The sequence below is a fragment of the Daktulosphaira vitifoliae genome, unplaced genomic scaffold (genome assembly GCF_025091365.1).
Source record: "Daktulosphaira vitifoliae isolate Bord-2020 unplaced genomic scaffold, ASM2509136v1 Scaffold_5, whole genome shotgun sequence".
In the NCBI taxonomy this organism is placed as follows: Eukaryota; Metazoa; Arthropoda; class Insecta; order Hemiptera; family Phylloxeridae; genus Daktulosphaira; species Daktulosphaira vitifoliae.
The window spans coordinates 16,060,207-16,078,132 of NW_026099576.1; the positions used below are offsets into that span (position 1 = coordinate 16,060,207).

Here is a 17,926-nt window from a genome sequence, read left to right on the forward strand (position 1 = left end):
ACAAAAAAAAAAAAAAAAAAAAAAAAAAAAACACATCATAGTAAAACCAATACCTTCTCAGCTTCGCATCGAAGCTAAAATGCTCAAAATTTATTATTTTAGAAGAAATTAAGTTGTCAGTGATAAATAAATAACCTTGTATTTCAGGATGGTTATACAAAAATAACATTTGATACAATTTGTGACCTTTTGACGTATTTCTCATCAAAATCGGTCCAACGAAAGCTGAAATTGAGCGTTCAGACACAAAAAAAACACATAGTAAAAGTAATACCTTCTCAGATTCGTAAAGAAGCTAAAAAAAAAAGAAGTGTTATTGATGATTATGAAAAATATTGTTCATTTATCAATTAAGTTTTTAATTATTTATGTAAATACAATTAATTTATATTTAAATGTTCACAAATAAACTGTGTATCAATGGATTATTCAATTTTTCTTTATTTAAAATTACAGGTGTTTTAATTGCTGCAACCTTTAGTTTTAAAGTTTTTATTTTAAGGACATAAGCCAATTTTAGGGGTCTCTTAAGATTTAAAGTAGTTCTTCCCCAAATCTTAGTGAAATTTGGTCACCTATGTACAAGAAGTGATCAAGTGATAATTTTATAACTATTTTCTTGTTTTTTTTGAGAGAAATTTTTAATAGAAAAATCAGTCATTTACTTCTTATACATTTACAATAAGGATGTGTTTTTCTCTCGGCTTAACAGCTCATTAAAGACTATAGTGGTCACTCCAATTAAGAGGGCTTTTAACATTATGTCTGCACCTTGAATCTAGAAAAGCCAATCTACAATAATAGAAAAAGAAATTCTATTTTCAAATAACTGCTGTAGAAAAACTTAATATATTAGTAATATTACCTAAGTTACTCCTTAAAAAAGAACTCTCATTCTACTAAAAGAAACTTATATCATGTTGATTACATATTTAAGAATTTATAGCAGTTATTTGAAAATAGTAAACAATTTTTTTTCTTCTATTTTTGTAAATAAGCTTAATCTTCTTGATCCAAGACACAGATATATTCTGGAACAAATGTTTAGCCTAATTACTGTTTAAGTTATAACATAACAATATTTAAAAAAAAATTAATTTGATGCTTAAACTAGTATATTGCACTTTTCATAACAACTAATTAAATATATTTAAAGGAATATAATGATCTTTATTAACTCAATTAAAAACAAGAAATTGTATTTTTCTTTATAAATAAAATAAATACAAATCACATAAAGACGTCACATGATTACATTACATATAATTAAAATTTTTATATTAAGATAAAAAATTTGCTCGCAACTTTTTAATTTAAATATTTAATTACAATATAACCTTAATCGTTATAGTATATTTTAAAAACACTAGTTTTTCAAAAATCAATAAAGAAAATCAGTTACTATTATCTTTGACGTCTACTTTATTATTATTGAAAAAAGAGCTAAAATTAGTTTGTGTCTGTATGTTTGTGAACTCTAAATCTCCAAATAAACACTCAGAATCAGCTGTTTGAGTATAAATATCTAAGAAATCAAAATTAGTTTGGGTTTCAGAATCCAAAAACATTGTATCGGCAATATTTTTTACATTGCTTCCTTGAGGGTCTGTTTGGGTTTGAGCACATAAACGTCTAATAGGACTTGATGTAGCTGATGATAATTTTGGATCATTATATCTTAATAAACAATCTTTACTATCAAAATTTGTTTGGGTAGAAGAATCTGATAATGTTTGAACGTCTGTTACAGTTTGTGTATGAGCAGACTTTTTGGTTGATTTTTGAAAGTCATCTTCTGAACTAGGAAATAATTTCCTGGACTTTAAGAGTCTACAAAATAAAAAAAAAACAAGTATTTAATATTTAAATCCAAAGTTCAAAGACTAATATTAAACATAGAAAATACATAATAACATAAACTTTATGTAATAATAAATTATTGTTTCAGAACAAAATAAAATTGATAAAATCTTTATTATACACAGAGTGATAATTGGTCTTAATTAATTCAGCCAAAATATATGCTGAAATATATAAAATTTTAATTTTAAGACTAAATTTATTTTTCTTTTAATTTCAGTTAAACAATAATATTCAGTATAAAAAAAGTAAAAAGTCGTTTTTTACTTTTCTGAAGGGTAGAGATAAAATTATTTTTGCCAATTAAACTCATGTAAATATTTATTTAAAATTTAATATATTATCTAACATTAGCCTCTATTCCAAATATTTAGGATAGGCTCTAACTTAAAATGATTTGAGAAGATTTTTATTTTGGCTGTCAACTTGATTCAACCTCATTATGGCTGAGAGAAATAGTAATGGAGAAAGGTGTGTATCCATTGTTAATGATCCTGTATGGTCACTCATCAGGGAAGTAACAGCTAATAGTGAAGCTGAATATGAGCACTAAAATGGTGACTGAATGATCTGCCACACCAAAAGACATCCACTAGAAAATTAAACATCTCGGCACTTAGTAATTATAAGAGAATAAAGACTAATGCATTAAAAGATTAACCAGTTATCTATTTTATGTGCTAAGTTACTAAATCCCCAGGTGTCTTCTACTTTTTGCCTTCTGGTATATGAGAGATGGTATTTAAAAATATAATGAATATCTTATCTAAATATGCTAAACCAGAATTCTCATAAATTATAATTATAATTAGAGATACTTCAACAAATATTATAACCATAAATAATTTTACTGAATTCTTCCACTCAATTTCAAGTAGTTTACATACAATGATAACATTATAAATAGAAATACTTGGTAAATTTATATATGTAAATGCATATATTGATCTACTTACTTCATAATAGTCGAATATCCTAGTCCTATGTCATGCTGTTTTCTTTTAGTATGAGTAAGAAATGCCTCAGGTGATTTATACCGAATCCCGCAATAGCATGAATACACAACACCACATGTAACATGATGTGATTTTAGGGTAGATTCCAAAGCAAACCCTTTTTTACAATTATTACATTTGTACTTTTTATCTGAATGTACTTTAATACAATGCTAAAATTAAGAAAAATAATAATAATTCAACTTTGAAAGGACACCAAAAAATCAATTAAATAATAGCAGTAAATATTTTTGAAATTAAGAGAAAATAATTATTAAGAAAATACTTATATTATCATTGACTCAGCGTATAAAATCTAAAAATATATTAGAAATTATTTTGCTTAAATATATAAAATATAAATTCATACACAGAGTGTTCAGTTAGTAAGGAAACATCAATTGTTATAAACAATAAGAGCAAAAGTAATCCGTATCCTTACTTACTAAATACCTATATATATATATCGATTAATAATTAACTGCAATCAATAAATTAATTATTAATTTAATTTCTATCTTATTCAGTAAAACTTACTTGTTTTAGAAGCTTATATGTTTTAAAATGCTTCATTGATAAATTATTGTTTACATTATACTTGCAACCAATTACTGGACAATAATAAATTGTACAAGAATTGTAGTCAGGTTCTGTTTTAACAATAATGTCAGGGGAAACCATTGAAAAGTATTAATTAAATAATTCAAAGGAAAAAAATTAATTAAAAAGAGAAATATAAACACGTATAGTAAATAGCATTTTAAATATTAAAAATTTACATCATAAGAACAGTTAAAATTCAACAAATACTATAGTACAGTATCTAATTTCCATATAATTTAAACTGAATTTTATCTACCCATATTCTACTTTTTGAACTCTTCGAGACGAGCACTATAAAAATCAATCATTTACATAGAAATTATTCTAAAATCGTAATTGACTTTTTTTATTAATTAAAGTTATCAATGTTTGTTTTTTATATTGATAAAAGATAGCTTACATGATAAGCCCGTCCCACGAAAAGTAGATAAAAATAAATATAAAATGTACCTTAGACCTATAGCTGAACAAACAGGCTTGGCATTTTGGCTAATGATTTGAGTCGTTATTGATGTAGCAATCGCCACATGCGACATGACGCAATCTAGTTGAAAATATCTAAAAGACTAATTTTCAATAAATATAATTTAATAGAACAGCATCACAAATTTAAAATACTTTTTCAATCATATGGTCATATGTATAAAAATAAATTAAAGACTTGCATTTACAAGATAAAACAAAATATTACAAAATTTAAACACATTAATCTTCAATGAAATATCATTTCATTTTACATTATATGACATAACACTTCTGTTCCCTTTATTATTTTATTTTGTTCAATGACATTTATTTTTTAAATAATATGCTTCAAAATTGCTGTATTTGTAGATCTAAAAGTAATTTATATTTAAAGTACTAAAAGATGAAATTACAGCTCTTAAATGGCAAGGTTATATGGACAAATTTCGGTACTGTGTAAAAATGTTTTATGTGATTAACCTTTTCAGAATTTGATATTCTATCTAAAAAATAAATTAAAGATTCTAGTGGACGTATTATTTGCACAGTATGAATACATTTAATTTATACAAAATAACATTAAACAAAAATATTTTTTTAATTTATGTTGTATTAGGTTTCATTAAGTAAAATAATTCGGCCAAATAATACTTCAATATTTATCCAAAAAAACTTTGATATAAATGGACCTTCTTGTTCTTCACAAAATTGTAATAAATTGTATAAAATTGTAAATTCCTGAGGAGAGGTATTATTATTATGATAATTTATATGATATTGATATAGTGTCCTCATATTTATTTTATAAACAGTAACACAACTAGAGTTTCAGAGACCCCCAATCAAAAATTATATTATTATATATAATCTTCAGCTCCAGTCAGTACTTTAAATTGTTAATAACTTTTTAATAAAAATAAAAAGAATAATAAAAATTTTACAAAAAAAACTGAATGTTTGCAATAGTTACTCCTAAAATATGTTGGCACAAGGTTAAGGGTAATAATTATAATCTATAACCTTAAACATTGATCTACTCGTTTTTTAATAATTTACAGTTTTCAAGGAAAAATAAATTTCAAAACGAACAAAAAATGATAATTAAATATAGAATTCTTACTGGTACAATATTATTTTAAGTGACCTTTATATTTTCTGGGCCCATACTCAAAGCATATACAGGATATGTTTCTAGAGGGATTTCTCCTTTTTTTCTAATTTTAATCTTAACAATTATAAATGTGTGCAGTTTAAAGTTTGTATGGATTATTGTATTATTTGAAATCATTACATATGTATCCATGCCTTTAGTTTTGAAACAAGGATCTACCATGAAAATTTTATATAAAGAAATAAGAAAATAAAAAAAAAACCCAGCACAGGGGGGTCGCGGCACAGTTGTGACGTGGTATAGTTGGATCAAGTATAATGATATCTGACAGTGATTAAAATCACTATCAAAAATAAACGCTTCGATGCAAATCTTTAGATAGTGTTTAATTTTAAAAAAATTGGTGTTTTATTCCAAAAGCTACTTGATCTGCTGGTTCCTTATTAATATCTCGATAAAGATAAAGTATGGTAAATAAAAAAGGATTTATTAAAAAATATTATTTGTCATAAAAAAATTGTGTAGATCCATAAACTTTTCAATAAGTTATAGCATTATAAAGTTAAATATAATATAAATAATAAAATCGAGAATTTTCACACGAAAAAAGCATTCGGTAGCCATTTTCGCCGTGAAGACAAGTCCAGAGGTCAAATTTTTTTTTTTCAAATTAAAGTATATTACATTAGCTTTAATTTAAGATATATATAAAAGTGTCAGACCTTCCGGAACATTTTCAAAAGTTAAGTTGAAAAAGTTAATTTTTTGTGAAAAAGTTGTCATTTTAAATCCCCCCTTGTGGGCAGACAAAAAGTCAAATTTACAAAAAAAATATACCAAATAATAGGTAAAGACATTAAGCATCTATAAAAAAAAAAATTATATTCATATATTCATTTTTGAAAGTTATGACAGTTTTTAGTAAAAAAAATTGAAAAAACTTCGAAAATTAGCGATTTTCAAATTTGTAATTTTTTTGGAGGTTTCCCTCATATACGGGGAACGGGGGAATTTTTTTACCAATTTTTGGGNAAAAAAAAAAAAAAAAAAAAAAAACACATTATAGTAAAACCAATACCTTCTCAGCTTCGCATCGAAGCTAATATATAATAAAAAAAAAGTTTAATTTTAACTTAAAAAAATGGCTGTTGACTTTTTTTAGGCTCTTCATAATATATCAGTATATTATTGTTAGTAATAACAATATCACTATATTGTACAAGTTATATGTTGATGTTAAAATGAAATACAATTAATTATGCTATTAAAACTATTTTTAACATAAAAAAGTTGAATCCAATCAACATTATTTGGTTACATAAAAGTTAGTAACCAAATTTATATTTTAATATTTTAGGACTAGGATGTAATAAATTACTCAAAAAATTATTTTTTAAACATTTTTATGGAATAACATTAACATTGCCTGCGTACAAGGTATTAATATTTTTCATACATTTTCAATATTCACAATAATAATGTTAAAACCACCTGTATTCCATGGTTTAGTTTTGTACAATACTTAATTTCTGTATTACAATATTTATTAGTAATATTATTAATATTACACATACTTTACATTATATGTACCTGTACAAAACGAAAAAGTTGTAGTAATAATTTACAGTAATTTCATTAATATAATAATTATTCAAAAAAAGTTCATGTATAATTAATAACTTTGGTTAGAATATATAATTTGTTCAAATTGGCTACAATTTTATTGATAATTCTACAGGATTTTCTTCTTTTTGGTCAAGACAATAAATATTTTACATAAATAATTAATAAAATATATTTATACATAAATACGCACAAATTTACACTTCATTTATACAATAATATTAATAATAATAATAATAATAATAATAATAATAATAAATAATAATAATATAATAATTATATATGATAATAAACCAAAATATTATGTTTTTAAATATACATGTACATATATCCCAATATTTTAGGGAAGGAAGGGAAAATGAGAGCTCAAAATTTAAAGCCAGATATTTAACAACAGTCACAAATCAAAGTGACTAATATTGACATTTACTATAAAAAATTACAATAAATTAATGTGATAATAAAAAAGGGACAATAAATTATATTATACAAAAAAAAAAGTAATAATAATAAACTTAAATATGAACAACCATCAAAACGACACAATATTTTATGGTAACTCGTTCCTTGACAACTCAAATAAAAATTGTCATAAAAAAAAAGTGAAAAAAAAAAATGTATCAAGAATAATAATAATATTATTATTTACATTCACAATTTATCTATAACATACTGTAATAAAATAAAATTGCCCTAAAAATTTTCTAACCAATGGTACCTACTATTTTATTAAGTTCATTATTTTAATTTAATATTAATAAACTTATGTATAAACTAAAATGGTGTCCAGTTTTTATTTTTAAAACATATTTTTCAAAAATAGCTAAAAAATTTACATAAGAAAATATCACCTTAATTGACCTATAAATTAGATGAAACAATAAAGAAAATGTTTTGTGAATAATTAACTAAGTTATTTCAGAAAACATTAAATAAGAGCATTCATAGTGTGGTACAGTTGCATAAGCACTTGCATATGTATTGGCAAACATGACTTTCTATCTCTAGTATTCGAATCCAATGATAACCATGATAGTGCATTATATCCTTCTAAGACGTACCTATGATTAAATATTATCTTTAGTTTTATGCAACTATAATTAATAATTTTACTTTTTTTTAATTACCTTAAAACATCTGTGGTATATTGTGAATCTAAAGGATGTGCTGAAACTGCAGATGTTGGATGTAAAAGATCTGCTGCTGCAGGATCTGCGTTATTAGGAAGCTGTACAGTATGCATATGTAATGCACTTTTCAAAAAAGCTGGACTATATTTTTCAATATCTGGTGCACATGATGCCCAGAACCACGAAGGCATTCGACCAGTTGGTGCAGTCGACACTAAATATCCTAAGGCTAAAGGTTGTTGAAGTAATGCTCCTACTTCTTCATGACTATCCAAGCAACTACTACCATTCTAAAATAAATATTTTAATTATTATACTTCAATAAATATAAATCTATTTTGTAACAATTATTATTTTTTTTTTTAATAAATTAAGAATTAATTTAAAAATCAATTTTTATCAAAAATTATCAAGCTAAAAAATGACTGTTAAATATTTTTTGTTCAACACTTGTTTTTTGTATAGTAAAATTTAATAAAAAAAAATGGATAATGGATAAAAAATTAATCAATAAAATCGAAGTTTAATGTTTTTGTTCATACTGTCTTAATACTTTGTTAATTAGTACTTACCCTGTATGAAGATGAGCCACAGTTGAAAGGACTACAAGGTTGTGATGAGGGGGGACTACCAGGCTGAGAACAATCACCTCTTGTTCCCATAGATCCACGTCCCATTCCCATTGATCCACTTAAAGATCCTGTTCCCATGCCACTTCCTAATACATTTCCATTTGATCCACCTATACCACCAGTAACTCCACTACTAGGAAGCCCTAAACTTGTGTTTCCCACTGCATCTGACTCATTCCATGTACTAAATATATCATTGAAGTCACCCATACCTTCCATACCTTCTGGCATATCTTCTTCATTAAATGCACTAAATAGTTCATCATCACCAAGCTCTGGACCATTTATCTGTTGCTCTTGAAAAGCGGTCTGTGAAGACTAAATAATAAAAATATCAGTTTATTTTTGCTCCCACATAAAAAATTGCAAATATAAATAGGCTATTGTAATTTTCAATATATAAAATAGAAAAGCAAAAACATTGAAAAGCATTTAAATTTTAAAAGGACTATTCAAATAACTAGGCTTGTTTTTTATGAAAACTTAAAGTTTTTAATATTTTATATATATATATATATCACATTAAAAAACTAATTAATTAAATTCCAATAATTTGTACTGAAAAATACCTGTGTCGTTGCAGATGTTGGAAACACTAATATATGAGTTGCAGATATGTCACGTGGAGTAGATAACTGACAAGCAACAGATGCTTGGCTAAAACGTTCATCAGGTGTGAATTGATCAGTCATTAATCTTAGAGATGAATCTGGTTCCAAAGAAACTAAACAAGCGCTTACAACAGATGGAACATCAGACTTTTGATATAATAAGCTACACTGACTACAAGATTCCTTTAAGTGACGTGATGCCTTTAATAATGCTTTACGACTCAATAACCAAGACCATCCTAACATACATAAAATGTATATTTATAGTATATTCCTAGAAATAAAATTTTAAAAATAATTACCTTTAAGTTCGCCATGACCAATTCTACCAACTCTTCCTACAACTAAACGCCATGGAGTTACACTTTGACTCATCACACCTAATATAAATTCCATTAATTTTTGTAATCCAATTCTTCGTGCTGGAGATTTTCTTCGTCTATTTCTAAAGAAAAAAAGTTGTTTATACAAACAAAATATTACATCTTATTCATCAAAAATTCTTATTGTGTACACTTAAAACCAGTTTTTAATCAGTTTATTTTAATTAGTAGATAATTTTATGTTATTATTGAATCTGATTTTTCAGTTATTAAATTAAAATATATCAAAATAAAATGTCTAGTATTTATTTGCCAGTTAAGACATATAAATCAGTTAAATAAGTTAAAAATAAAATTTAGTTAAGTAATTAAAATTTGTAAATAGTTGGAGGATATTTAATTTAATTTAAAAAAGTACTAATAATATGAAAATTATCCAATTAAAATAAAGATGGTTTGTTTCAAAACTGATTATACCTATATGATTTATACAACTCTTATATTGATAGCTACCATATATTTAATTAAAACATTAAAGTAAAATGAGAAATTTCTATTTATTAAAAAATTATTTAATTTAATACATAGAAGTCTAAGAAAACTTCATAAAAATTATATTATAATTTTAAAAATTCCTTAAATACAATCTTTTATCAATCATAACTTTTAAAATAATAATTGAAGATTGCATAAAAATAAGTTTGACAGCAATAACTTATTTTAAATGAACCTATTACCTATTAGGAACATGTATATTAATTGTAGCAGTCTCTAAAAGAATGCCCTGTTCATCTGTTGCTGTGGCTAATATCCATCGTTGGTCTTCAGAAATACAATAACTAGCATAAAGTACAGAACATTGTTGGTCAGTTCCTGAAGGTGATCCATTTCCATTAGGTCCTCCAAGGATGGATAAAGAATCACTTCCGCCAATGTCACCAGGTAAACTACTATCAGTTCTGCCAGTTTTATTGTTTCTACAACCCGCTAAAATGAAGGGTGGAGTATATGCTTTATAAGCAGTTCTGTTTTTCTCCTGAAATAATGATTATAATAATAATGAAGATTATATGATTTATCAAATTATATTAATTGTTCTGCTCACATCTTTATTCTTTAAAAATAATTCAGTCATAGCTGCAGTACCAAAACCTGTAAGCGCTTTAATATTGGAAGTATGTGTTAAATATCGCCTACATTGACTGAATACAGACAAAGCTAATGTCTTCATGCTGTCACTCATTTTCAAATGATCTGATGATCGACCAAGTTCAAGTACACTTTCTAAAGATATTAGCTGCAATAAAAAAAAAATGTTGAAGTTTAAAAAATATTACAGTCAATCATGAAAAGAATATGCTATTTCATCTTATTAATAATAAAAATTTGTTTTTCAAATAATACCTGAACAGATATATTAGAACGTATAACTTCTGGTAAAGTAGCCAATACTGTATTATAGCATCGTAGAAGACCATGACAAGCAATTTTTGCAAGATTACTGCTGTCTTTACCAATTGAAAAAGGTTCAACAAGATAAATAACAATAGCTGGAACTTCACTTTCATCATCATCACAATGACTATTGTCACTGCTACTATTAAAACTTTTGTCAGCCTGAGATCCAGCAGATATTTCATCTGCACTTTCACTTTTAGGTGTAGGAGCACGATCAGAAGATAAAGGAGATTCAACAGAATTTGGTGTCATTGATGCAGGAGGTGGCATTGGTGAAGGTGGAGGTCTTGGTACACTACCTTCAGGAGGATCCAATAGAGTTTTGTCCATGGAAAATTGAGACAATTGAGGAGCTAAATAATGACGACAAACTTGGGCATACAATTTCAACATTGAAGATTGGTGGTTTTCACCCAACATTGAAAACCATTCATCCACAGGTTCTTTAGCTAGTTTTGCAGCAGCCGATTTTCCAACTCTAAGAATACCATCGCGTAGTACTTTTGTTATTGGACAATGACGACCTAATCTATTGATTTCATATGCTGCACTAAGTTCTTTAAAAAAAGCTCTTGTTCTTTGCAAAATAAATTCATTATCTGGACTAACAACAATATATGCAACATCTCTAGAATATGAAAATGGTTCTAAAAGTAACTTATCCCAATAATGAAGAGCTAGAGGTGCAACAGCAAGCCAATCTTTATCATGTCCTACTAATATAGGTGGGATTGGTTGAGGTTCACATCTATCTTCAGTACCTCTTCCTGCTAAACGATGAAACTGTCGCCAAGTTAAAGGTCCTGTTACAGAATATGGTTCCCAAAGCCGAGATGCAACACTTCTTTTTTGAATGGCTTCTTGTAAAATTGGTTGCAGAGTTCGCATTACTCGTATTAATTGTCTACTATTCCGTGGTCCTGAAGCTTGACTATAAGCCCATTTGTGTACAGGTGGAGAATTATTATTTAAAGAGGGTAATGGTTGTTGGTGATGACCAGGCCAACGATGATGTTCAACTTGCCAATGATTGTTCATTCCTCCTTCCAACTAAAAAAACAATAAAACATCAATTAGCTTACTCCTAAATCAACTAAAAATAAAATATATACCTTTGCTATCCTTCCTTGTTCTAGAGCTAATAAAGCAACCTGATTTGTATCAGAAAATTCTAACATATTAACTAATGTTGGTTGTAATGAATTACATATTGCATATTTTGCTGCAGCTCGCACAAGAGAATTACATGGACTATGTACAACTGCTGCACATTGTTCTCTCACTAATTCTAAAACTTCAGGATTCATTGAATTATCATCAACACGAACTGGAATATCTTCAACCAATCCAGTTATTTCAGCTTCATCCTCAGGAAATAATCCTGACTTGTGAGACAGACGTCGATTTACAACAGCACTAAAACCACAACTGCATCTTATACCATCATCGTCACCTGTAAAAAAATTAATTAGTTAAAATAAATCGAAAATAAAAATTGGTTTATTTATTAACCTGGCATTCCAACAGACATATGATGCTGTTGATATTGAGAAGAAAATCCATTTGGTGTCAAAGTATGAGTAAGATAAACAGAAGCATCTGTACCTTTAATATTACCAACTACTTTTGGACCAGCATTACAAACACACAAGGTGCAACTATCAAAATTATGATCTCGGAAGACATTTAATAATGAATCTGTTAACAAAACTATCACTACAATAGAATTAGCTTCAGGTACTGGTGGTGATATGTTAGTAGATCCAACATTCATATTGTGATGTTGTGAAACAGCTGGACTATAAGGTGGTGGAGGAACTTGTTGGTGTTGTTGCATCTGTTGAGATGAAGGTCTATGATACTGGTTACCACCACCAGGCCATGGTGAATTGTGAGGTGATGGACTCATCATCATAGGATGAAGATAATGATTATTACGATTCATGTTTGGCATCAAATTGCTATTACCAGATGATGCAGGTGGAGGCACAATTCTAAAATGAAATGTATAATATAAAATATATCTTGGATTCTAAAAATACTATTTTTATAATTATACAAATAGTTTTAATTAATAAATGTATTAAGAACATAACTATATTAACATGAAACAAAATTGTTTGTTTTCATATGAAATAAGAACAAATTATATTTTTAATTTAATAGATTTTTTAAGTAACACATTATAATTATGGAAAATAATAAGGTTGATAGTTATTAATTTATTGTTGACCATTAAACTTCTATTAAAATAATAATAGTTTAGAAAAACAAACTTTTGATTTTATTTAGTATTATTTATTTCACAATTAAATGAAACACTATCTACAGATTTGCATTGAAGCGTTTCTTATGATAGTGACATTAATAACTGTCAGATATTATCTATACTAGTCCCAACTATGCCACACACAATTCCGTAACCCTACTGTGCTACCTTTTTTTTTTTTAATGACAACATACATATAAATTTGTTCATATAATATAAAAATAATCCACATAAAAAATTGTCTGGTTGATACAATAGTTGAACCAGTATTTTGAAAGTTATTAATATTTTTAAATATAGACTGAAGGCAAGATGTGTGGTTTGTTATTTTAATAATGCGACACATTTCTTAACTATTCTATTCATCAAGGCATTAAAATATTCATAAATTTTGAATTACTGGTTCAGAATTTGTTATCAAAGCAGTATTTTTTATAGTTGGATCATTTTAGATTAAATTAACTAGTTAAATATAAATTATGCCAATTAAAAAACTTAAGTTGATACCACTATAAGACATAAAGAATAAACATAAAAAACATTCAACCACTCAAAAATCGAGAAATAAATAATACTTAAATAAGCTAAAAATAAAATTCTTTAAATTATTGTTATTTTAAAAGAAATCTAGTGATCACACAGTAAATAAATTCTTTTAAAAACCTCGTAACTCAAAAACTTTTTTTTCAAAATAGAAATGTTAAAATCGAAGTGCATTGAAGTGTATTAAAAATAAATAAATCTGATCTCAAATAGTTAAATATTGAGTTCTAAGCCTAATATAATTTTATACCGCGTCTGTCTTAATGACAAATTATGAAATATGTTATTAAAGAAGTAAACAATATGTAATAATCTTACTGTGTTTGTTTTTCAGGTTGAGATTGATGATGTTGAATTTGGGAATGCGATGTATGATATACAAAGGATGATGGTTTATATATACAATTTGAAGGCAATACTAAAGGTGGTAAGCTTTGACTTGGCAGATTATTTAGTGGAGCATATTTTGAAGATCCAACCATCTTAGCAACAATTGGTGGCTTGTAAACATACGACCAATCCTGTTGATAAAAATTCTTTATAAATATATAATAGAAGTAATAGCAATAGTAAAAAGTTAAACATGAGTTAATGATAACTATCATTAATCTTGAAATTCAGCAGCTAGTTCATTAGCTTTAATAATACTTTATTAATACAAATTAAAATTTTTTGCATAGAATAAAGCAAATGTAAAACAACAATTTAATATGCATTTTTGTCTTTTTAAAGAGGTTTAATATTATTATTTTTTATAACATTAACATTTGTGACATTTTTAACATTTTTAACATTCAAAACTCTAATATATCTATAAAAATTTTAATTCTGTGTTCATTTTAAATATTAAAAAATATAAATGTATTAGAATTTTTTGAATTATTTAAAATTTTTCAATTCTAACACAATTTGAAAAATATTTTTATAAAATTAAATCTCATAGTCACTTATTGCATAACGACGACACTATAAATTTAAATGATAAATACATTATTAAGGCTGAATCAATTATTTTACAGTTTTTCAAAATAAAACACTAAGAATAATAATAAAAAAAACTGTATGACTAAAGATATTATATTTTCTCCAAATTGGATAAAACTTTATTGTTTAAAATAACTAGAAATAAAGAATAAAACAAGTTTTCAATACAATACTAGTTTATAATTACACTAAAAATGAAATTATTAGTAAAAACTTACATCTATGTGATCATATTGAGGACTTCCCATGTATGAATTTTGATAAGTACGAGAAGGAAATAAATCAATGTCAGGACATGGTGATGCTATAGGGTTGTGCTCTAAAGATGGTGGGGTTGGAAACATTTTGACTAATTCTTCAGGTCTTAATACACCACCACCACTACCTCCTCCACTTCCACGCGGGGGCCTTACTAATAGTGTTGTTAAATTATTGCTAATACAGTCATCAGGCTTATTCGAGCCAGGAGGCGTTTGCATTTGCAGCTATTTATTTAAAACAACAATTCTTATTATCATAATAAAGTAATTTATTTTGTTTTCACAATAAAAAACTTACAGTAGCTGTAGTTTCATCACTGGAAAGATCGTCGTTATCAAACATATGATCAAGATCTCTCATACTATCACCCAAACACTTATTTCCATTCATCATTGTAGAATCATACTCTTTTTTAACATCTTCTTGCTAATATATTAATAAAGTAAAATATGTTATGTTTAAAAATCAATTTAATTATCCATATAATATTACAATAATTTGAAAATAAAATATACCTTCATTGTAGACATTGAATTACTAAGTTTCATGTAATCTAGAGCATTAATCACATTATTACTTGAATGAGCACCATTTTCTTCATCAAATTCATAGGGATCTGATCGCCCGTCTTTAAACCTTAAAGCATTATTTTTCACTTCATCAAAAGTAAAATTAATCATAGGATTTTCGGCTGGTTCAACCTAATTAAATAAAATAATTGAGTAGTTATGAAAATATTAATTAAAAATTATTATTCTATATTTAAAAAAAATTACTGAATGTAAAGGCAAATTAGTATCTCTTCTAATATATACTTGTGGAGGGGACACGGGATTTTCTAAAGTATTATTTATCCTTGAAACTGGCTCTTGTTTAGGTGTTGCAGGTTTAAATTTCTTTACAGGATGATATAACCAAGCATCTACTGTTGAGTAATCATATAGCAGCTTGGACGGCATAAGTTCTTCCTCCATTTGATTAGTTTCATAATCTTTTGAAGAAAGCTGGGGCCTCTTTAGAGATATATAAGTACTTAAGCTCTGCGTTGTTAATTGAGAAACAGGTGTTGTAGATGTTGGAGTATTTGCCGAAATACTAACATTATTAGTTGGAGTAGGGGTACCAACATTACTGTCACGCCCAGACTTATTTGGCTCTTGACTTGCAGGTGCTGAAGTTGGATAAGGTGAAAATACTTGGTTTGAAACAGATGATACAGATTTAGGCTGGAAATCAACTGATAAAGGAGTAATTGGAATTTTTTCATCATGAGGGCTCAACATTGGCGGTGGAATAGATAATGGAGCTGATTGACCAGCTGATGGAGGTGTTGGCACTGAGGGTAATGGTGGAACTGAGTCAAGACCACAAGGACTATCAGTAGGACCCAATCGTGTTGACCTAGAAAATTTAAAAAAATTATTAATTACTTAATTACTAATTATTAAATACTATTTTATAAACACTTTAATAAAGCTAATAGTTATTTATCAACAATTATGTGTAGATTAATTTGCTAAATAACAGAATTCACAAAATTTTATTAATGCTACACCACATTTATGGTGCTTTTTTTTTTTTTTTTGCATAAACATTTGAATGTTTTTATATCAGAAAAACAGTTAAATACTATGCACAATAAGAGCTGAGCACATTTTTGATCAACCCAGAATTCAGATGAATTTAAATAATAAGTGTTTAAGTTGAATCTATCTATAAGGATAATGAATTAAACATATTAATCTAAAATGATAATTAAATTCACCAAACCAGATTACTAATCATTATTAATATTATTTTATGGTTTTAGATTTTGATTCGGACAGATTTTGTGCTCAACTCTTTACACAAACATCAATGAAACATATTACACATGCAGAGTTACAGATATTAATTAAAATAAAATTTGATTATATAAAATAATTCCAACTCCATCACCATTAATGATACCACACTAAAGTGTCATTAATTAGAAAATAATTTATTTTTATTAGAAATTAAAAAGTTTTATAGAAAAACAATACCATTCATTGACACAACAACTCAATTTTGGCAAATTTTGTATATAAATCAATAATTTATTATATTTAATTTTGAAATAATATTTTTTAATTGTTCTTAAGAAATTTTAAGCTCATTTTTTTGAATCTTAAAAGAAGACAGCAATATTTCAAACAGAAAAATTTCCAAAGACTAACAAATTATAAATAACTGGTGTCGTTACCCTGCTGTTAATAATAAGCCTTGCACAGAAAATATTAATTGTTATGGAGCATTAATTACTGTTAATATTAATGAACTTAAATACTTGAATTATAGAAGTAAATCTAATATAGAAAAGCAATAACTGTTTTGAGTTGCATAACTTATTCTTAATTACATAAAAAAACATGTTAAAATATTAAAAAAAACTAATAATAACACCACTATTTCACATTTATCAAAAATTTGCCGAAATAAATTTTATTTCAAAATAGTTAACTAATTTTTTTAAATATAATTATTTATTTATATTTACCAACAACAAGAAATAATCTAATATTAAAATATTGTCAGTTCAGTAACATCATGAATGAAAAAAAAACCCAGCACAGGGGGGTCGCGGCACAGTTGTGACGTGGTATAGTTGGATCAAGTATAATGATATCTGACAGTGATTAAAATCACTATCAAAAATAAACGCTTCGATGCAAATCTTTAGATAATGTTTAATTTTAAAAAAAATAGTGTTTTATTCTAAAAGCTACATTATCTGCTGGTTCTTTCTTAATATCTCGATTAAGATAAAGTATGTCGAATGAAAAAGGGTTTATTAAAAAATATTATTTCTCATAAAAAAATTGTGTGGATACATACACTTTTCAATAAGTTATAGCATTATAAAGTTAAATATAATAAAAAAAATAAAATCGAGAATTTTCACACGAAAATAGTATTCGATAGCCATTTTCAAGTCCAGAGGTCAAATTTTTTTTTTTGAAATTAAAGTATATTACATTAGCTTTAATTTAAGATATATATAAAAGTGTCAGACCTTCCGGAACATTTTCAAAAGTTA

The 17,926-nt window shown here is 26.3% G+C and overlaps 2 protein-coding genes across 2 annotated transcripts in view; both read right to left on the reverse strand.

The window, feature by feature from the left end:
• Positions 1 to 1,224: 1,224 nt before the first annotated feature.
• Positions 1,225 to 3,889, reverse strand: LOC126907267 (uncharacterized). The gene is made up of 3 exons (XM_050688408.1): positions 3,393 to 3,889; positions 2,817 to 3,028; positions 1,225 to 1,830 (listed from the first exon to the last, which is right to left on the reverse strand). The coding sequence occupies exons 1-3, from the start codon at positions 3,534 to 3,536 to the stop codon at positions 1,395 to 1,397; spliced, it is 792 nt and encodes a 263-aa protein (XP_050544365.1). The 5' UTR covers positions 3,537 to 3,889; the 3' UTR covers positions 1,225 to 1,394.
• Positions 3,890 to 6,420: 2,531 nt separating this feature from the next.
• The window catches only part of LOC126908557 (mediator of RNA polymerase II transcription subunit 13), a 25,288-nt gene continuing 13,782 nt past the window's right edge, over positions 6,421 to 17,926 (reverse strand). Inside the window, 15 exon segments of the mRNA XM_050690730.1 lie at positions 6,421 to 7,718; positions 7,785 to 8,077; positions 8,360 to 8,737; positions 8,989 to 9,269; positions 9,333 to 9,475; positions 10,091 to 10,389; positions 10,459 to 10,650; positions 10,758 to 11,861; positions 11,924 to 12,264; positions 12,324 to 12,805; positions 13,942 to 14,144; positions 14,826 to 15,092; positions 15,166 to 15,294; positions 15,384 to 15,569; positions 15,645 to 16,269. Of these exon segments, the coding sequence (XP_050546687.1) occupies positions 7,586 to 7,718; positions 7,785 to 8,077; positions 8,360 to 8,737; positions 8,989 to 9,269; positions 9,333 to 9,475; positions 10,091 to 10,389; positions 10,459 to 10,650; positions 10,758 to 11,861; positions 11,924 to 12,264; positions 12,324 to 12,805; positions 13,942 to 14,144; positions 14,826 to 15,092; positions 15,166 to 15,294; positions 15,384 to 15,569; positions 15,645 to 16,269 (5,056 nt within the window). The 3' untranslated portion in view covers positions 6,421 to 7,585.

Bases quoted from the DNA above. Each gene is read 5' to 3' on its own strand.
- LOC126907267 (XM_050688408.1), bottom strand. From the start codon at position 3,536: ATGGTTTCCCCTGACATTATTGTTAAAACAGAACCTGACTACAATTCT. The intron at 3,029-3,392 runs GTAAGTTTTACT...TCTTAATTTTAG, and splicing joins CATATAAGCTTCTAAAACAA to CATTGTATTAAAGTACATTC. The intron at 1,831-2,816 runs GTAAGTAGATCA...TTTATTTTGTAG, and splicing joins GGATATTCGACTATTATGAA to ACTCTTAAAGTCCAGGAAAT.